The 15,714-nt window shown below is 43.5% G+C and overlaps 1 protein-coding gene across 1 annotated transcript in view; it reads right to left on the reverse strand.

Moving 5' to 3' along the window:
* Positions 1-15,714, reverse strand: part of LOC115459592 (coiled-coil domain-containing protein 186-like) — a 193,876-nt gene that overhangs the window by 160,259 nt on the left and 17,903 nt on the right. The window contains exons 2-3 of the mRNA XM_030189400.1: positions 5,869-5,947; positions 157-848 (exon numbers count right to left, since the gene is read on the reverse strand). Of these exons, the coding sequence (XP_030045260.1) occupies positions 157-830 (674 nt within the window). The 5' untranslated portion in view covers positions 831-848; positions 5,869-5,947. The remainder of the gene's footprint in view (positions 1-156; positions 849-5,868; positions 5,948-15,714) is intronic.

Here is a 15,714-nt window from a genome sequence, read left to right on the forward strand (position 1 = left end):
GCTTTCACACGGAGGTGAGAGGCGCTGTCAGGTCAGTGCAGGGGGCCCAGCACGGAGGGGGGAGGGAGCGGCGGCGAGGAGGGTAGCTGGAAATCTCGCCCGTTTTAACGGGCTTAACGGCTAACGCCAAGAATAAAATGCTCAGGAGATCCTCACCTCTTAATATCATTCTCTTGCTGCAGGTATTTCTCGTGCACATATTTTTCCAGCATAGCTAGAGTATGTTCCCGCTGTCTTATTCCATTTGGGTAATCCTTGATAAGATCTTTTGATTGGAGTTCAGATTCTATTTCCTCCAACAAAGTCTCCTGTGACAATCCAAACTGTATTTTGGACAGAAGTTTCTTGCTGCATTCTGTGTCAAAAGGACTGTTTGAATCAAGGTGTTTAATGGATTTGACCGCTGAATCACAAGTCCCTAATTCTTGCAGTAGTTCCGTTACAGACTGCTCATGCCCGTTGGTTTTTGTTTGCTGCTGTGCAAAATCTTCACTGGGCAAACAGTCTGTTCTCTGTAATCCCTCCACATGGATTTTAGCACAGGATTCCCCACTGCCAACGATATCCGATAATCCATGTTGCTCTCCTTCAGTCATGTCGTTGCTTCCAGGCACAGACTGCAATTCACCGCTCAGTTCCAACAAAGATTTCTCTCCTGGTTTGTCTTCCTCACTGCAACATCTTGTATTTAATCTGTCCTTCGATTCACATATTGTGTCTGCATCTGTACTCATGTTATCACTTTCTGATAAGTTTGAAGTTGTGCAGCCTGTTTGCAACAGGCTCTCAGGTGCCTGCACATTTGGTATTTCTGTTAAATGTTCTTCCATCCTCTGCTAAAGATATACCTGAGGTGAAAAAAATATATTGTTTTTAAGTAGGCAAGGAACTATGTTAAAGTTAGCAAGATCAAAAGTGAACAAGGCGGCAAATGACATTCACTATAATGTAACTCCTGTCGGCTTGTGTTACCATTACCTGATAGTCTGCCGACTCACATAACAAGCAGTACCATTCATCCAGTTGTGCTTTGCATTCGAGTCTAGTGACACAGTGAAACAAGATAACATACTCCAGAAAACAGGAAAGAAAAACTGGCCTAGATTTTCTATTCCTGCTAAAAATGCAAATACAGATAACCTTATCCCCTACAAAGGCAAATAAAAGGTTCCAAAAAAACAAATCATACCATATGATTCCTACCTTAGGAAATGGAAAGAGAATGGCATACCAATAATACGTATAGTAAAATTTGTTCCTACCTGCTAATTTATTTGATTCCAACTAAACCAGTTCAGACAAGTTGGGTTTATGCCCCCTCCTCAACCAGCAGACGGAGTTTTCAGTGACATCAGTAGTATAAGGAGTGACAAAGCATCAGAAAAAACAACTGAACATATTAACGTGAGATGGGAAGGCGGTAGAACGAGAGGACATGAAATGAGATTGAAGGGGGGCAGACTCAGGAAAGATGTCAGGAAGTATTTCTTCACAGAGAGGGTGGTGAACGCTTGGAATGCCCTCCCGCGGGAGGTGGTGGAGATGAAAACGGTAACGGAATTCAAGCATGCGTGGGATAGGCATAAAGGAATCCTGTGCAGAAGGAATGGATCCACAGAAGCTTAGCTGAAATTGGGTGGCGGGGGGAAGAGGGGTTGGTGGTTGAGAGGCTAGGATAGGGGAGGGCAGACTTATACGGGGTCTGTGCCAGAGCCGGTGATGGGAGGCGGGACTGGTGGTTGGGAGGCGGGGAATACTGCTGGACAGACTTATACGGTCTGTGCCCTGGAAAAGACAGGTACAAATCAAGGTAAGGTATACACATATGAGTTTATCTTGGGCAGACTAGATGGACCGTGCAGGTCTTTTTCTGCCGTCATCTACTATATGTTACTATGTAACGTGACAAATTCATACCTACCTGATGACAAAGTTCCTAGCACAGCCCAAGGAAAACACTAGACCTCAATTCAAACCATTAAAAATTTTTTTTGAAAAAGAGGTCAAAAGGGGAAAACTGAAACCTTAGTCTTCCTAAGTGAATCCTGGACTGGTCTAGCAGGACTCAAGGAGATGAAAACAGCAGGTAAGAACAAATTTCACTTCTTATCATCCTGTTAGAGCAAAGCTTTAAGAACCCAATTGGGAGGAAGACCATGATCTCTTACATATCAACTATGTCAGGAAACATCCCTCTCATCCCAAGCATCCTGAGTCACTCCAACATGGAGGCCACAGTGTCTAAGAGCGCACAGCCCATAATCTCATGCACTGCCACCTCAGACTTCACCCAAGCAGCAAAGGACTCAAATACAAATCCACCTACGTAACCAGCTTTTCCTACCTAAGCGCACAACTATGGAACGCATTGCCAAAAGCAGTAAAAACTACGCTCGACCACCTAAATTTTCGGAAAGCATTAAAGACAGACCTGTTCAGAAGAACATACCCCACTGACCCAACATAAAAATACCTGGTCACTTGTGACACAATGTAACCAAAGACCATAACGAACATTAACTGACTCTTCTTCCCCCTTTCCCCCTCTAACTTCCCCCCAACTGTACCTACCATACATGTACCTCATTCTACTACAATATCACTTTGTATTCATTCATACCATGTATTTGTTCAGACCGTAATCGGCTAACGCCTGAAAAAGGGGCAAGGCATGGAGAAAAAGAAAGTGAAAAACCTGACCAAAAGTCAGGGCCTAAAAACGGCCCAATGATGCGGAAAATAAAGAAAACAAACCAAGACAAAATAAAACTAAGGAAAAATAAAGGACGGGTTTGTAAGGCCCAATTAAAGGAGCCACAAGAGAAGCAGAAAAAAAAAAAAAAAGAGGACCGAAAGGCACTAAAAGCTCTCAAAAAAACTGGGAAAGTGAGGAGAGGACAAAAAAAAAAACGCACCTTCTCCTCATGTGGAAAAAAAAGAGAGAACTGAGGAGACCGCATTCATGCATGCCCGGTAGAGCGCGGCTTGTGCGCCACAAACTCTCTCTTTTTTTTTTTTTTTTACTATGGCAAAAGCTGGATCGGGCAAAGTGGATCGGTGTCACCCACTTATGAGAAGATTGAAGCCTGCTTGTCCTCGGAGAATTATCATTTCTATAGCGCTACTAGATGTACGCAGCGCTGTACACTTGAACATGAAGAGACAGTCCCTGCTCGAAAGAGCTTACAATCTAATCAGGACAAATAAGGGTAAGGAAATTAATAAGGTGGGAAAGATAAAACATGCAAGGGTGAATAGGGGTTAAGAGTTAAAAGCAGCATCAAAAATGGTGAGCTTTTACCTTAGATTTGAAGACGGCCAGAGATGGAGCTTGACGTACCGGCTCAGGAAGTCTATTCCAGGCATAGGGTGCAGCAAGATAAAAGGAACGGAGTCTGGAGTTGGCAGTGGAGGAGAAGGGTGCAGATAAGAGAGATTTACCCAGTGAACGTAGAGAGAGATAAGAGTGGAGAGGAACTGAGGAGTGAATGCACTTGTAAGTCAATAAGAGGAGTTTCAACTGTATGCGGAAAGGGATAGGAAGCCAGTGAAGTGACTTGAGGAGGGGGCTAGTATGAGCATAACGACACTGGTGGAATATTAGTCATGCAGCAGAATTTTGAACAGATTGAAGAGGAGAGAGATGGCTAAGTGGGAGACCTGTGAGAAGCATGTTGCAATAGTCTAAGTGAGAGATCATAAGAGTATGGATAAGGGTTTTGGTAGTGTGCTCAGAAGAGAGATGCCATTCTGCTCTTAATCTCAAAGCATGGAGAACCTGGAACCTTTGACAGTTCCTGTGACCCACTGTTCCTGAAATCTACCACAAGGGAGAAGATAAATTTCCTAAAGCAGTAACCAACCTCCAATAGAAGAACCTAAACCAACTTTGAAGGGACACAGCCAGAACCCAGTTTTGCACACTGGGTGATGGTGGGGGGGGGGGGGGGGGGAGGGAGAACCCCAGCTAATTCCTCAACCCATACTACCTACCAGAAGAGGGAAGGGCTGCCTGAACAGTATTGCTTAAAGCTTTGGACCAACCACGATCATTAGTGGAAGACTGCTCCAGAAACATTGCCATGCAACCCAGGATTTTGGCGTTTAAGATACCAGAAGATTATATTGTCCCCAAAATTGAGGCCAACATGTGCCGAGCAGAGTGGAAACTCTCGAAAAGCAAGGCTACCACATAATGGCCCTATTTTGAACTGGTCTGATCAGGTAAGAATACCAGCCAGGGTAGCATCACTTACCTCCATCATGCAAGACTCACCAGCCATTAATCCATGTACTGATTCTTCAGAGCCAACACTGTCCAAGGGACTCAACCAAGGGCAGAACACCACCTTTTCGGTTGGAGGATCCAAGTAAACCAATCACCAGCCTCACCCCAAATTTCTCTAGTTGCTGATGCTGGGTTGGGCAATGGCCCTGTGCCCCACCCCATTCTGCTGCCTATGGATTCAACCACAGGGCCACAAGTCTGTGGGAATCAGGGTTGCTTCAAAGACATCTACTGCATCAGTCCAAGCTGCACCTTCACTTTGAGGCACAGAAATGTTGATGAGTTCCAAGGCTGCACTGCTCCTTATACTAATGATGCCATGGACAGCTCAGCTCAGCTCTGCCCCCATCTGCTGGTTGAGGGGGGGCAAGAGGGACACAACCCACTTTGGACTGGTCTAGCAGGATAAGAACATTTTCTTATAATAAACTTCTGTGGAACAATATTCTTTAGAAGATATATATAACACTGCTCCTAGTCCAGGTCATTCAAGTTAGGCAGATTAAAACCTTGCAGTTTATGATAATATAATCATCCATCTCCCTACTGTGTAGAGGTGATCAATCTCAAAAGTACCCTTTACTTTAAAGTAAACTTATCTCAAGCTGCTTCAGGAAGCGTAGAGTGAAACTCAAGATGAACCAAACAGAGCGAGAAGTTCCTTTTAAAATGTATAGTGATATCTATTATGTAACAAAGGAGCCAATCTGTGTTAGGAATTTACCCGGTGACTTTAAGCAGACTAGCAGCTTTAAATATTAATACCCAACATCTACTGTATCAAAATGAATTAACTTTGAGCCAAATTAATAAAATCTAGATGTCTGGACAACAACTGCCTGCATCAGGGACAAAACACCTTAGCTGCTCCTATGGGGCAGTCTCCCAGTTATTCAAAAGGGTAATTCTTGGATTGTTAACCTATTACCAATAAAGCAGGATCCACACAGCATTGCCATAAGTGTTGGCTAAAATAGAAAGGAAATCACAATGTACTACACAGATCGACAAAACTGTTAGTTTATCGCGAAAATTTCAAAAACCCAAATAGAAGCAAAACCATCTATATCATCATATCGACAATTCAAAAAACTCAAAAATTACTCAAAAATGTCAAAAAAGGGGGGAAAAGTCTCAACAAGTACGACAACCCTCATAAACACAATTAGTTGTACGTACAAAAAGTCATCATAGACTGAAAAAACCCCCATAGACAACAACATTTTTTTACATATATTTTTAAATCGCTTTTCACATGAACAGTCACAAAAAATCTGTGGAGCCTTGAATATACTTAGAACAATGTCAACATGGTTAAATAAAGTGCACCAAAACACTTAGCTTTATAGTGTCTGTTGCTACGACTTTTTGTACGTACAACTAATTGTTTATGAGGGCTGTCGTACTTGTTGAGACTTTTCCCCCCTTTTTTTGACATTTTTGAGTTTTTTGAATTGTCGATATGATGATACAGATGTTTTTAAAATAGAAAGGAAACATCTTGATGTCAGACTATTTGTGGGGAATTTGAGGAGACTCCCAGGCGGCTATCAAAATTAATATGGTTTCTATAGCATTACCTGTGTATATTTATGGCAAACTGGTACAAGAGGAGGAACTTGGATATCTTGGGTCTTGGGGCTCCCTTTCCTCATACTGCTGTGTGAAGAGAAACACAAGACATACTATAAGAAAGTGCAGAGAGACAACATTCAGCAGAGGATGGTGGCATCCAAGCTAAGAATTTGCTAAATAAACATTTGCATCTACTCAGAGGCAAATAAAAAAACAAAACACTGCCATCAAACACTGCCCCAACTCATCCAGGATTTAGTCAATGTCAGACCTGCGAGCACATGTGTTTTACAAAAACAGGTAAATTCAAAAATGTGTTTACCAACAACTAGTGTCTAGAGCAGATTACACTGGGCATCTCAACAATTATCTCAATATAAATAAATATTGGCCTCAAACCTCATAGAGCACTGGATGAGACACGGCACATGATGCCATTCCAGCCTCACAACATCATTCCAATTTATCATCATTGGCCAAATGTAGCAAAAAAAAAAAAAACAGAAAAAAAAACGGTCCCCCAAAAACCTCCACTAATTAGAGAAAAAGAAGACTGCTCCCCAAAAACCCGAACAAATGACAAAGCCCACATAATCCACTCTAGGCAGTAGTGAAAAATCAAAAATATCAACTATCAAAAGCAGTCCCAAAAAAACCCAACATAGTGGTAGTTCCTAAAAAAAGTACTTGAAGTTATCTTTCGTAGAAAAAAAAAATTGAAGAGGTGTCCAATTGTATAACCTAATCCACCAATTTGCACTGCGCTCTCACACCAGCAGGACACGTCACCAACATCTTCTCACTGTGCAGACACCAGTTGTTCCAGAACTAGTACAATATATGCACCGGTGAGCCTTTCCACCCTCTTTATAGGCTTTTACAGCACAATTTTGTTCTTCATGTGATTATGGATAACCTTTTTATACCATTTTATTTTTACCTGAAAATAAAAGATTACATTTTGGGGCTAATTTTATAAAAGATTGCTTTTGTCAAAGTAACAAAAAGATTACTCCCCCCCCCCCCCCCCCCCCCCACACACACCCCACCACCACCACCAGTAAAAATCCCAGTGCTACTACAGTTTACCCTGGTCATGTTTATGTTTTGATGATACATGGTTTATCTTAACAAGTAAAGCAAAGGGGTTTAAAAATTCTCAACTCAGACAAGCAGAAAGGAATGCCAGAATGCAACAGGAAAGAGGACCGATGTACAAACTTGAGGGTACGTATGTACATAGGAAATAGTTAGCAATGCTACGCAATGTGCGTTTGGCCTGTTCATCAAAATGTGAACTGGGAAAAGGGTTTTTAGTGCAGCCTTAAACTTGGCAAACGTTCAGCATAGAGAAATAATGCAAGCGTGTTAACAAAAGGGAGAGGCAGTGAATTACAGTGGCTGGAGCAGAGTCAAGCTCATGAAAAAGCAGAAGGGATGGAGAGAAAAATCATGACATGAGTGGAGAGTGCCTACTGGAGAGTAGAAAGTAATTAATGACGATAAATAACTCCAAACACACAACCAGATCACACTGGACAACTCTCAGCAAAATAACTGCTCATATCCAACAAATATATATATAGGGACATTCCTTGACCCTTACTCCCCACACTAACAAGGCATGGAAGGGACTAATTAATAAAACGTTTCTGATGCTTTTGTCTCTTGTGAAATGAAACCACTGCATACAAAACCAAAGCAAATCTAACTAAATCCATTTCTCTATTTAACTATACATTTCACCTGCATTTATGTCTTATACTTAGTGGCCACAAATTCAAAAGCATACAAACAACAAACGTTACCATATGAGAACCACATGGAACCAAATTCAACTATGCTAAAATGGATAGGTGCAATATACACGGGGCTGGCATCTCTCCACCGCCTCCCTCCCCCAGGCCAGTATACTCTCTTTCCCTCTCCCCACGGTTCCAGCACTGCTCGCTTCTCTCTCCAAACTGAACTATGCGGAAATTGATTGGTGCAATATACACAGGGCTGGCATCTCCCCCCCCCCCCCCCCCAGTCCAATATAGTCTCTGTCCTCCTCCCCAAGGTTCCAGCAATGCTCTCTCATCTCTCTCACTCTCAAAGTTTACATTGAATGCCAGCAGAAGCATGACAGGCTCCCTTCGACCAGCTCCAGGTCTTCCCTCTGCCACGTTCCGTTCACAGGAAATTGCATGAGAGGAGGCAACATTCCATGTAGAATCTCCAATAGTATCTATTTTATTTTTGTTACATTTGTACCCCGCGCTTTCCCCACTCATGGCAGGCTCAATGCGGCTTACATGGGGCAATGGAGGGTTAAGTGACTTGCCCAGAGTCACAAGGAGCTGCCTGTGCCTGAAGTGGGAATCAAACTCAGTTCCTCAGGACCAAAGTCCACCACCCTAACCACTAGGCCACTCCTCCACTGTTGCTACTATTTGAGATTCTACATGGAATGTTGCTATTCCACTAGCAACATTCCATGTAGAAGCCTGCCCTTGCAGATCACCAATGTGGCCGCGCAGGCTTCTGCTTCTGTGAGTCTGACGTCCTGCACGTACGTACGTGCAGGACGTCAGACTCACAGAAACAGAAGCCTGCGCAGCTTTCTACATGGAATGTTGCTAGTGGAATAGCAACATTCCATATAGAATCTCCAATACTATCTATTTTAGTTTTGTTACATTTGTACCCTGCACTTTCCCAATCATGGCAGGCTCAATGCGGCTTACATGGGGCAATGGAGGATTAAGTGACTTGCCCAGAGTCACAAGTAGCTGCCTGTGCGTGAAGTGGGAATCGAACTCAGTTCCCCAGGACCAAAGTCCACCACCCTAACCAGTAGGCCACTCCAACTGCTCCACAAAAGCTTTCCAGCAAAGCGTGATTTCAAGAGCAACACTAGAAGCAGTGGCTCTGATTTGATGACTATACTGGTTAGAGGGATACCAGTTTACACATAACAAGATTGTATTTATTAACCGCCTTTATGGAAACATTCACCCAAGGCAGCAACTTAGAGCAGATACAGCTTGAAATAAAAAAAAAACAAAACTTTTAACAGCATAACAGTAAAATGATGAAATATAAGCATAAATACAATCAATACGGTAAGCTTGGAGATGGCAAACTGAATCCTACTAATAAGACTAAGTGTTGAACACAGGATGCTAGTCAATTAGTTACAATATGACTAGACACAATAATTCCAGTCTGTTTGGAATGGAGACAAACAGCTGCATATACTTTCTCATAGATTCTGGTGGTAGGGAGGCGGGGATAGTGCTGGGAAGACTTATACGGTCTGTGCCAGAGCCGGTGGTTGGGAGGCGAGGATAGAGCTGAGCAGACTTATACGGTCTGTGCCAGAGCCAGTGGTTGGGAGGCGGGGCTGGTGGTTGGGAGGCAGGGATAGTGCTGGGCAGACTTGTACGGTCTGTGCCAGAGCCGGTGGTTGGGAGGCGAGGATAGAGCTGAGCAGACTTGTACGGTCTGTGCCAGAGCCGGTGGTTGGGAGGCGGGGCTGGTGGTTGGGAGGCGAGGCTAGAGCTGAGCAGACTTATACGGTCTGTGCCAGAGCCAGTGGTTGGGAGGCGGGGCTGGTGGTTGGGAGGCAGGGATAGTGCTGGGCAGACTTGTACGGTCTGTGCCAGAGCCGGTGGTTGGGAGGCGAGGATAGAGCTGAGCAGACTTGTACGGTCTGTGCCAGAGCTGGTGGTTGGGAGGCGGGGCTGGTGGTTGGGAGGCGAGGCTAGAGCTGAGCAGACTTATACGGTCTGTGCCAGAGCCAGTGGTTGGGAGGCGGGGCTGGTGGTTGGGAGGCAGGGATAGTGCTGGGCAGACTTATACGGTCTGTGCCCTGAAGAGGACAGGTACAAATCAAAGTAGGGTATACACAAAAAGTAGCACATATGAGTTATCTTGTTGGGCAGACTGGACGGACTGTGCAGGTCTTTTTCTGCCGTCATCTACTATGTTACTATAGATTCTGGTTTTTGGGTTGTTTTTTTTAAATAGTCAGCGAGAGCTCACAATCTGAAGCACAGAGGATCTTCTTGCACTGTTGCCCATAAGATCTGAGATAAGAGGCAGATGCACAAAGGTCCCGTTAAGAATCCGTCTGCGTTTCCAAATCGGTAAAACTTTACCGATTTAGAAACACAAAGAGAATCGCATGCAAATGAGCTGCTCGTTGCTTTTGCGACCCAGCTCATTTGCATGCGATATCGGGGAAGCCAGTGGGCGAGCTGAGCATGCGCAGACCAGTCAATCGCTATGTGCGACTGCTCTGCGCACGCTACAGATGGCTCTCATACAGGCAGACATTGTTTCCGTGAAGCAGAAAGAGACAAGATACTCGTGGGTATACTTGAATAAGTGAAAAAAAAAAGTGCTCTGTAATTTTCACCTAAATTTATTTCCGCTGTGAGGATAAACTGTGCAGCTCGTTGATGATGTTGTGAAAGTTGCTAATGTGATGCTGGCAAGAAAGCAAAGGCCTGAACCAGACAGCCTCAAAGACATTACTACAGACTGCAGAAAATCCTAACGTGTAAAATTGAGGACACCTTTGCTTGAAGTGCAGCCACGCATTATTGATCTACAGGATTAATGGCATGCTTTGTGCAAACTGGGAACAAAAATACAGTGTCTAGGCTCTCTCTAAACAATGAATGTTGTGATCTAACAGAGAGGAAGCTGTAACGTCTTTAAAGCATTCATGGCACTCAATACAACTATTGTTAAACTAAGATATCAATTTGGCCATCACATACACTAGAATAGAAGTTACGGAGCCTCAGCAAGAGACCTTCCCGAGATACTGTTACGCTGAGAAGGCTAGGGCTTTTCAGCTTGGAGAAGAGACGGCTGAGGGGAGATATGATAGAAGTGTATAAAATAATGAGTGGAATGGATCGGGTGGATGTGAAGCGACTGTTCACGCTATCCAAGAGGGCATGAGTTGAAGCTACAGTGTGGTAAATTTAAAACGAATCGGAGAAAATGTTTCTTCACCCAACGTGTAATTAGACTCTGGAATTCGTTGCCGGAGAACGTGGTACGGGCGGTTAGCTTGACGGAGTTTAAAAAGGGGTTAGATAGATTCCTAAAGGACAAGTCCATAGACCGCTATTAAATGGACTTGGAAAAATTCCGCATTTTTAGGTATAACTTGTCTGGAATGTTTTTACGTTTGGGGAGCGTGCCAGGTGCCCTTGACCTGGATTGGCCACTGTCGGTGACAGGATGCTGGGCTAGATGGACCTTTGGTCTTTCCCAGTATGGCACTACTTATGTACTTATGTACTTATGAAGGGCGACGAAAATGATAGTGGGGATGGGACGACTTTCCTATGAAGAGAGGCTGAGAAGGCTAGGGCTTTTCAGCTTGGAGAAGAGACGGCTGAGGGGAGATATGATAGAAGTGTATAAAATAATGAGTGGAATGGATCGGGTGGATGTGAAGCGACTGTTCACGCTATCCAAGAGGGCATGAGTTGAAGCTACAGTGTGGTAAATTTAAAACGAATCGGAGAAAATTTTTCTTCACCCAACGTGTAATTAGACTCTGGAATTCGTTGCCGGAGAACGTGGTACGGGCGGTTAGCTTGACGGAGTTTAAAAAGGGGTTAGATAGATTCCTAAAGGACAAGTCCATAGACCGCTATTAAATGGACTTGGAAAAATTCCGCATTTTTAGGTATAACTTGTCTGGAATGTTTTTACGTTTGGGGAGCGTGCCAGGTGCCCTTGACCTGGATTGGCCACTGTCGGTGACAGGATGCTGGGCTAGATGGACCTTTGGTCTTTCCCAGTATGGCACTACTTATGTACTTATGTACATATATTTGGGTTTGGGGGCTCAAAACAGCATGAGAGTGGAGCAGAGGGTATTAACGGAACATCTGCAATGGCCCTGTGCCTCCTGCGTACCTGAAATCTCTCATATTCAATGATGTTGATTTTTTTTTTTAATGTGGAAAAAAGCACCAACCCAATAACAGCACTAAAACTCACAAACAATTCCAAAATAAAAAGCCTAAAGCGAGTTGAACAAGAAAATCCAACCAGCAAATGCTTTAAACAAAATAATGGCAAGGAGAATTTGATTTCAGTGACTACTACCAGCCAAAACAGTACCGGAGAGCCTTTCAAAGAATGCATCACTAGTCAGAAAAAAAAAAAAACTCCTTCCCAATTTTTACACAAAATAATCAATTTTCCAAATCCACAAATATCTCATAATGTCAATACAAATAATAATAATAATGTGAGAAGTGTGGTTCTTTAGTAACTATTGGATTGCTTGTATGTTTTTAGATTCAAATTATAGATTGTAAGCTCTGTCGAGCAGGGACTGTCTCTTCATGTTCAAGTGTACAGCGCTGCGTACATCTAGTAGCGCTATAGAAATGATAAGTAGTAGTAGTAGTAGTGTTTGGGATACCGCACAGAATCTTGCTACTCTTTGGGATTCCGGAATCTTACTACTCTTTGTCCTTATCCCTTATCTGTCTGTCCTGATTAGATTGTAAGCTCTGTCGAGCAGGGACTGTCTCTTCATGTTCAAGTGTACAGCACTGCGTACGTCTAGTAGTGCTATAGAAATGATAAGTAGTAGTAAAAGTAGTAGTCTTTGGGATTCTGGAATCTTGCTACTCTTTTGAGATTCCAGAATCTTGCTGCTCTTTGGGGTTCTGCATGGAATCTTGCTACTCTTTGGGATTCCGCACAGAATCTTGCTGCTCTTTGGGATTCCGGAATCTTGCTACTCTTTGGGATTCCGCACAGAATCTTGCTACTCTTTGGGATTCTGCACAGAATCTTGCTACTCTTTGTCCTTATGCCTTATTTGTCCTGATTAGACTGTAAGCTCTGTCGAGCACGGACTGTCTCTTCATGTTCAAGTGTACAGCGCTGTGTACGCCTAGTAGCGCTATAGAAATGATAAGTAGTAGTACAAGTAGTAGTCTTTGGGATTCCGGAATCTTGCTACTCTTTGGGATTCCGCAAAGAATCTTGCTACTCTTTGTCCTTATGCCTTATTTGTCCTGATTAGACTGTAAGCTCTGTCGAGCACGGATTGTCTCTTCATGTTCAAGTGTACTGTGCTGCGTACGTCTAGTAGCGCTATAGAAATGATAAGTAGTAGTAAAAGTAGTAGTCTTTGGGATTCTGGAATCTGCTATTCTTTTGAGATTCCAGAATCTTGCTGCTCTTTGGGGTTCTGCATGGAATCTTGCTACTCTTTGGGATTCCGCACAGAATCTTGCCACTCTTTGTCCTTACAGTGGGGGAAATAAGTATTTGATCCCTTGCTGATTTTGTAAGTTTGCCCACTGACAAAGACATGAGCAGCCCATAATTGAAGGGTAGGTTATTGGTAACAGTGAGAGATAGCACATCACAAATTAAATCCGGAAAATCACATTGTGGAAAGTATATGAATTTATTTGCATTCTGCAGAGGGAAATAAGTATTTGATCCCCCACCAACCAGTAAGAGATCTGGCCCCTACAGACCAGGTAGATGCTCCAAATCAACTCGTTACCTGCATGACAGACAGCTGTCGGCAATGGTCACCTGTATGAAAGACACCTGTCCACAGACTCAGTGAATCAGTCAGACTCTAACCTCTACAAAATGGCCAAGAGCAAGGAGCTGTCTAAGGATGTCAGGGACAAGATCATACACCTGCACAAGGCTGGAATGGGCTACAAAACCATCAGTAAGACGCTGGGCGAGAAGGAGACAACTGTTGGTGCCATAGTAAGAAAATGGAAGAAGTACAAAATGACTGTCAATCGACAAAGATCTGGGGCTCCACGCAAAATCTCACCTCGTGGGGTATCCTTGATCATGAGGAAGGTTAGAAATCAGCCTACAACTACAAGGGGGGAACTTGTCAATGATCTCAAGGCAGCTGGGACCACTGTCACCACGAAAACCATTGGTAACACATTACGACATAACGGATTGCAATCCTGCAGTGCCCGCAAGGTCCCCCTGCTCCGGAAGGCACATGTGACGGCCCGTCTGAAGTTTGCCAGTAAACACCTGGATGATGCCGAGAGTGATTGGGAGAAGGTGCTGTGGTCAGATGAGACAAAAATTGAGCTCTTTGGCATGAACTCAACTCGCCGTGTTTGGAGGAAGAGAAATGCTGCCTATGACCCAAAGAACACCGTCCCCACTGTCAAGCATGGAGGTGGAAATGTTATGTTTTGGGGGTGTTTCTCTGCTAAGGGCACAGGACTACTTCACCGCATCAATGGGAGAATGGATGGGGCCATGTACCGTACAATTCTGAGTGACAACCTCCTTCCCTCCGCCAGGGCCTTAAAAATGGGTCGTGGCTGGGTCTTCCAGCACGACAATGACCCAAAACATACAGCCAAGGCAACAAAGGAGTGGCTCAGGAAGAAGCACATTAGGGTCATGGAGTGGCCTAGCCAGTCACCAGACCTTAATCCCATTGAAAACTTATGGAGGGAGCTGAAGCTGCGAGTTGCCAAGCGACAGCCCAGAACTCTTAATGATTTAGAGATGATCTGCAAAGAGGAGTGGACCAAAATTCCTCCTGACATGTGTGCAAACCTCATCATCAACTACAGAAGACGTCTGACCGCTGTGCTTGCCAACAAGGGTTTTGCCACCAAGTATTAGGTCTTGTTTGCCAGAGGGATTAAATACTTATTTCCCTCTGCAGAATGCAAATAAATTCATATACTTTCCACAATGTGATTTTCCGGATTTAATTTGTGATGTGCTATCTCTCACTGTTACCAATAACCTACCCTTCAATTATGGGCTGCTCATGTCTTTGTCAGTGGGCAAACTTACAAAATCAGCAAGGGATCAAATACTTATTTCCCCCACTGTATCTGGCCTGTTTGTCTGTTCTGATTAGACTGTAAGCTCTGTCGAGCACGGATTGTCTCTTCATGTTCAAGTGTACAGCGCTGTGTACGTCTAGTAGCGCTACAGAAATTTTAAGTAGTAGTAGTAGCCTCACTCCTGATGAAGTGTAAATGAAACACAGTTCTGTGTTGCCTGGGAACTTGTTTGAAGATTGGATTTTGATCTTTGGTGAATTTATTTACATAAGAACTTTTTAGCACACTTTGATTATCTGAACTGCTTGGTGCTTTAAGTTTGTCTGTGCTTCTAAAGGCATTTGCACAACAAAGTGGATCTGCTTGTAGTTGAACCAGCAAGGAATAACAAGCTATCTTAAAACCTTGATGGGAATCAGCTGGAGCTGCTATTTGTTGCTGAAGTTCATTTGAAGAAACTGATCAGTGTTTACTTATTTTTAAATGGTGATTTGTTTCAAACAAAGCTACAACCCTGAGAGGGATCAAGTTGCAGATTTAAATCCTGATGAAGAACAGCTGGGAATGTTAAGAGCTATTTAAGGTTTTACTTGAATGTACCAGTAATAGATTATTGTTAAAGGATTCTGAACTGGCTCTGGTTTAGCATGTGTGTAGTTAGGATTTATTAGTTTACTAGTAAAAAAAAGGCCCGTTTCCGAAACCAATGAAACGGGCGCTAGCATGTGGTGTGTGTCTGTGTCACAGAGTTATTTTGTGTGTGTGTGTTGTTAATATGTGTTGTAGCTTGAGGCCTATCCACTGGAATGGTGGTAGGCCAAGTTACAGGGCTTTGGCCAGCTGAGAAGTCCTGAATAGGCCTGATAACCCATTGATGGCCTTATAGTAGAGAACCTGCAGAAGCAGGATTGCAGGAAGAGTGTTAATAAAACCTGGTACAACTTACAAATTGAATGTAGCACATATGATGGTTGAATAATGGATTAGAATGGATAAAATCTGGTTTTTAAAATGAAG

Source organism: Microcaecilia unicolor, unplaced genomic scaffold (assembly GCF_901765095.1).
Source record: "Microcaecilia unicolor unplaced genomic scaffold, aMicUni1.1, whole genome shotgun sequence".
Classification (NCBI taxonomy): Eukaryota; Metazoa; Chordata; class Amphibia; order Gymnophiona; family Siphonopidae; genus Microcaecilia; species Microcaecilia unicolor.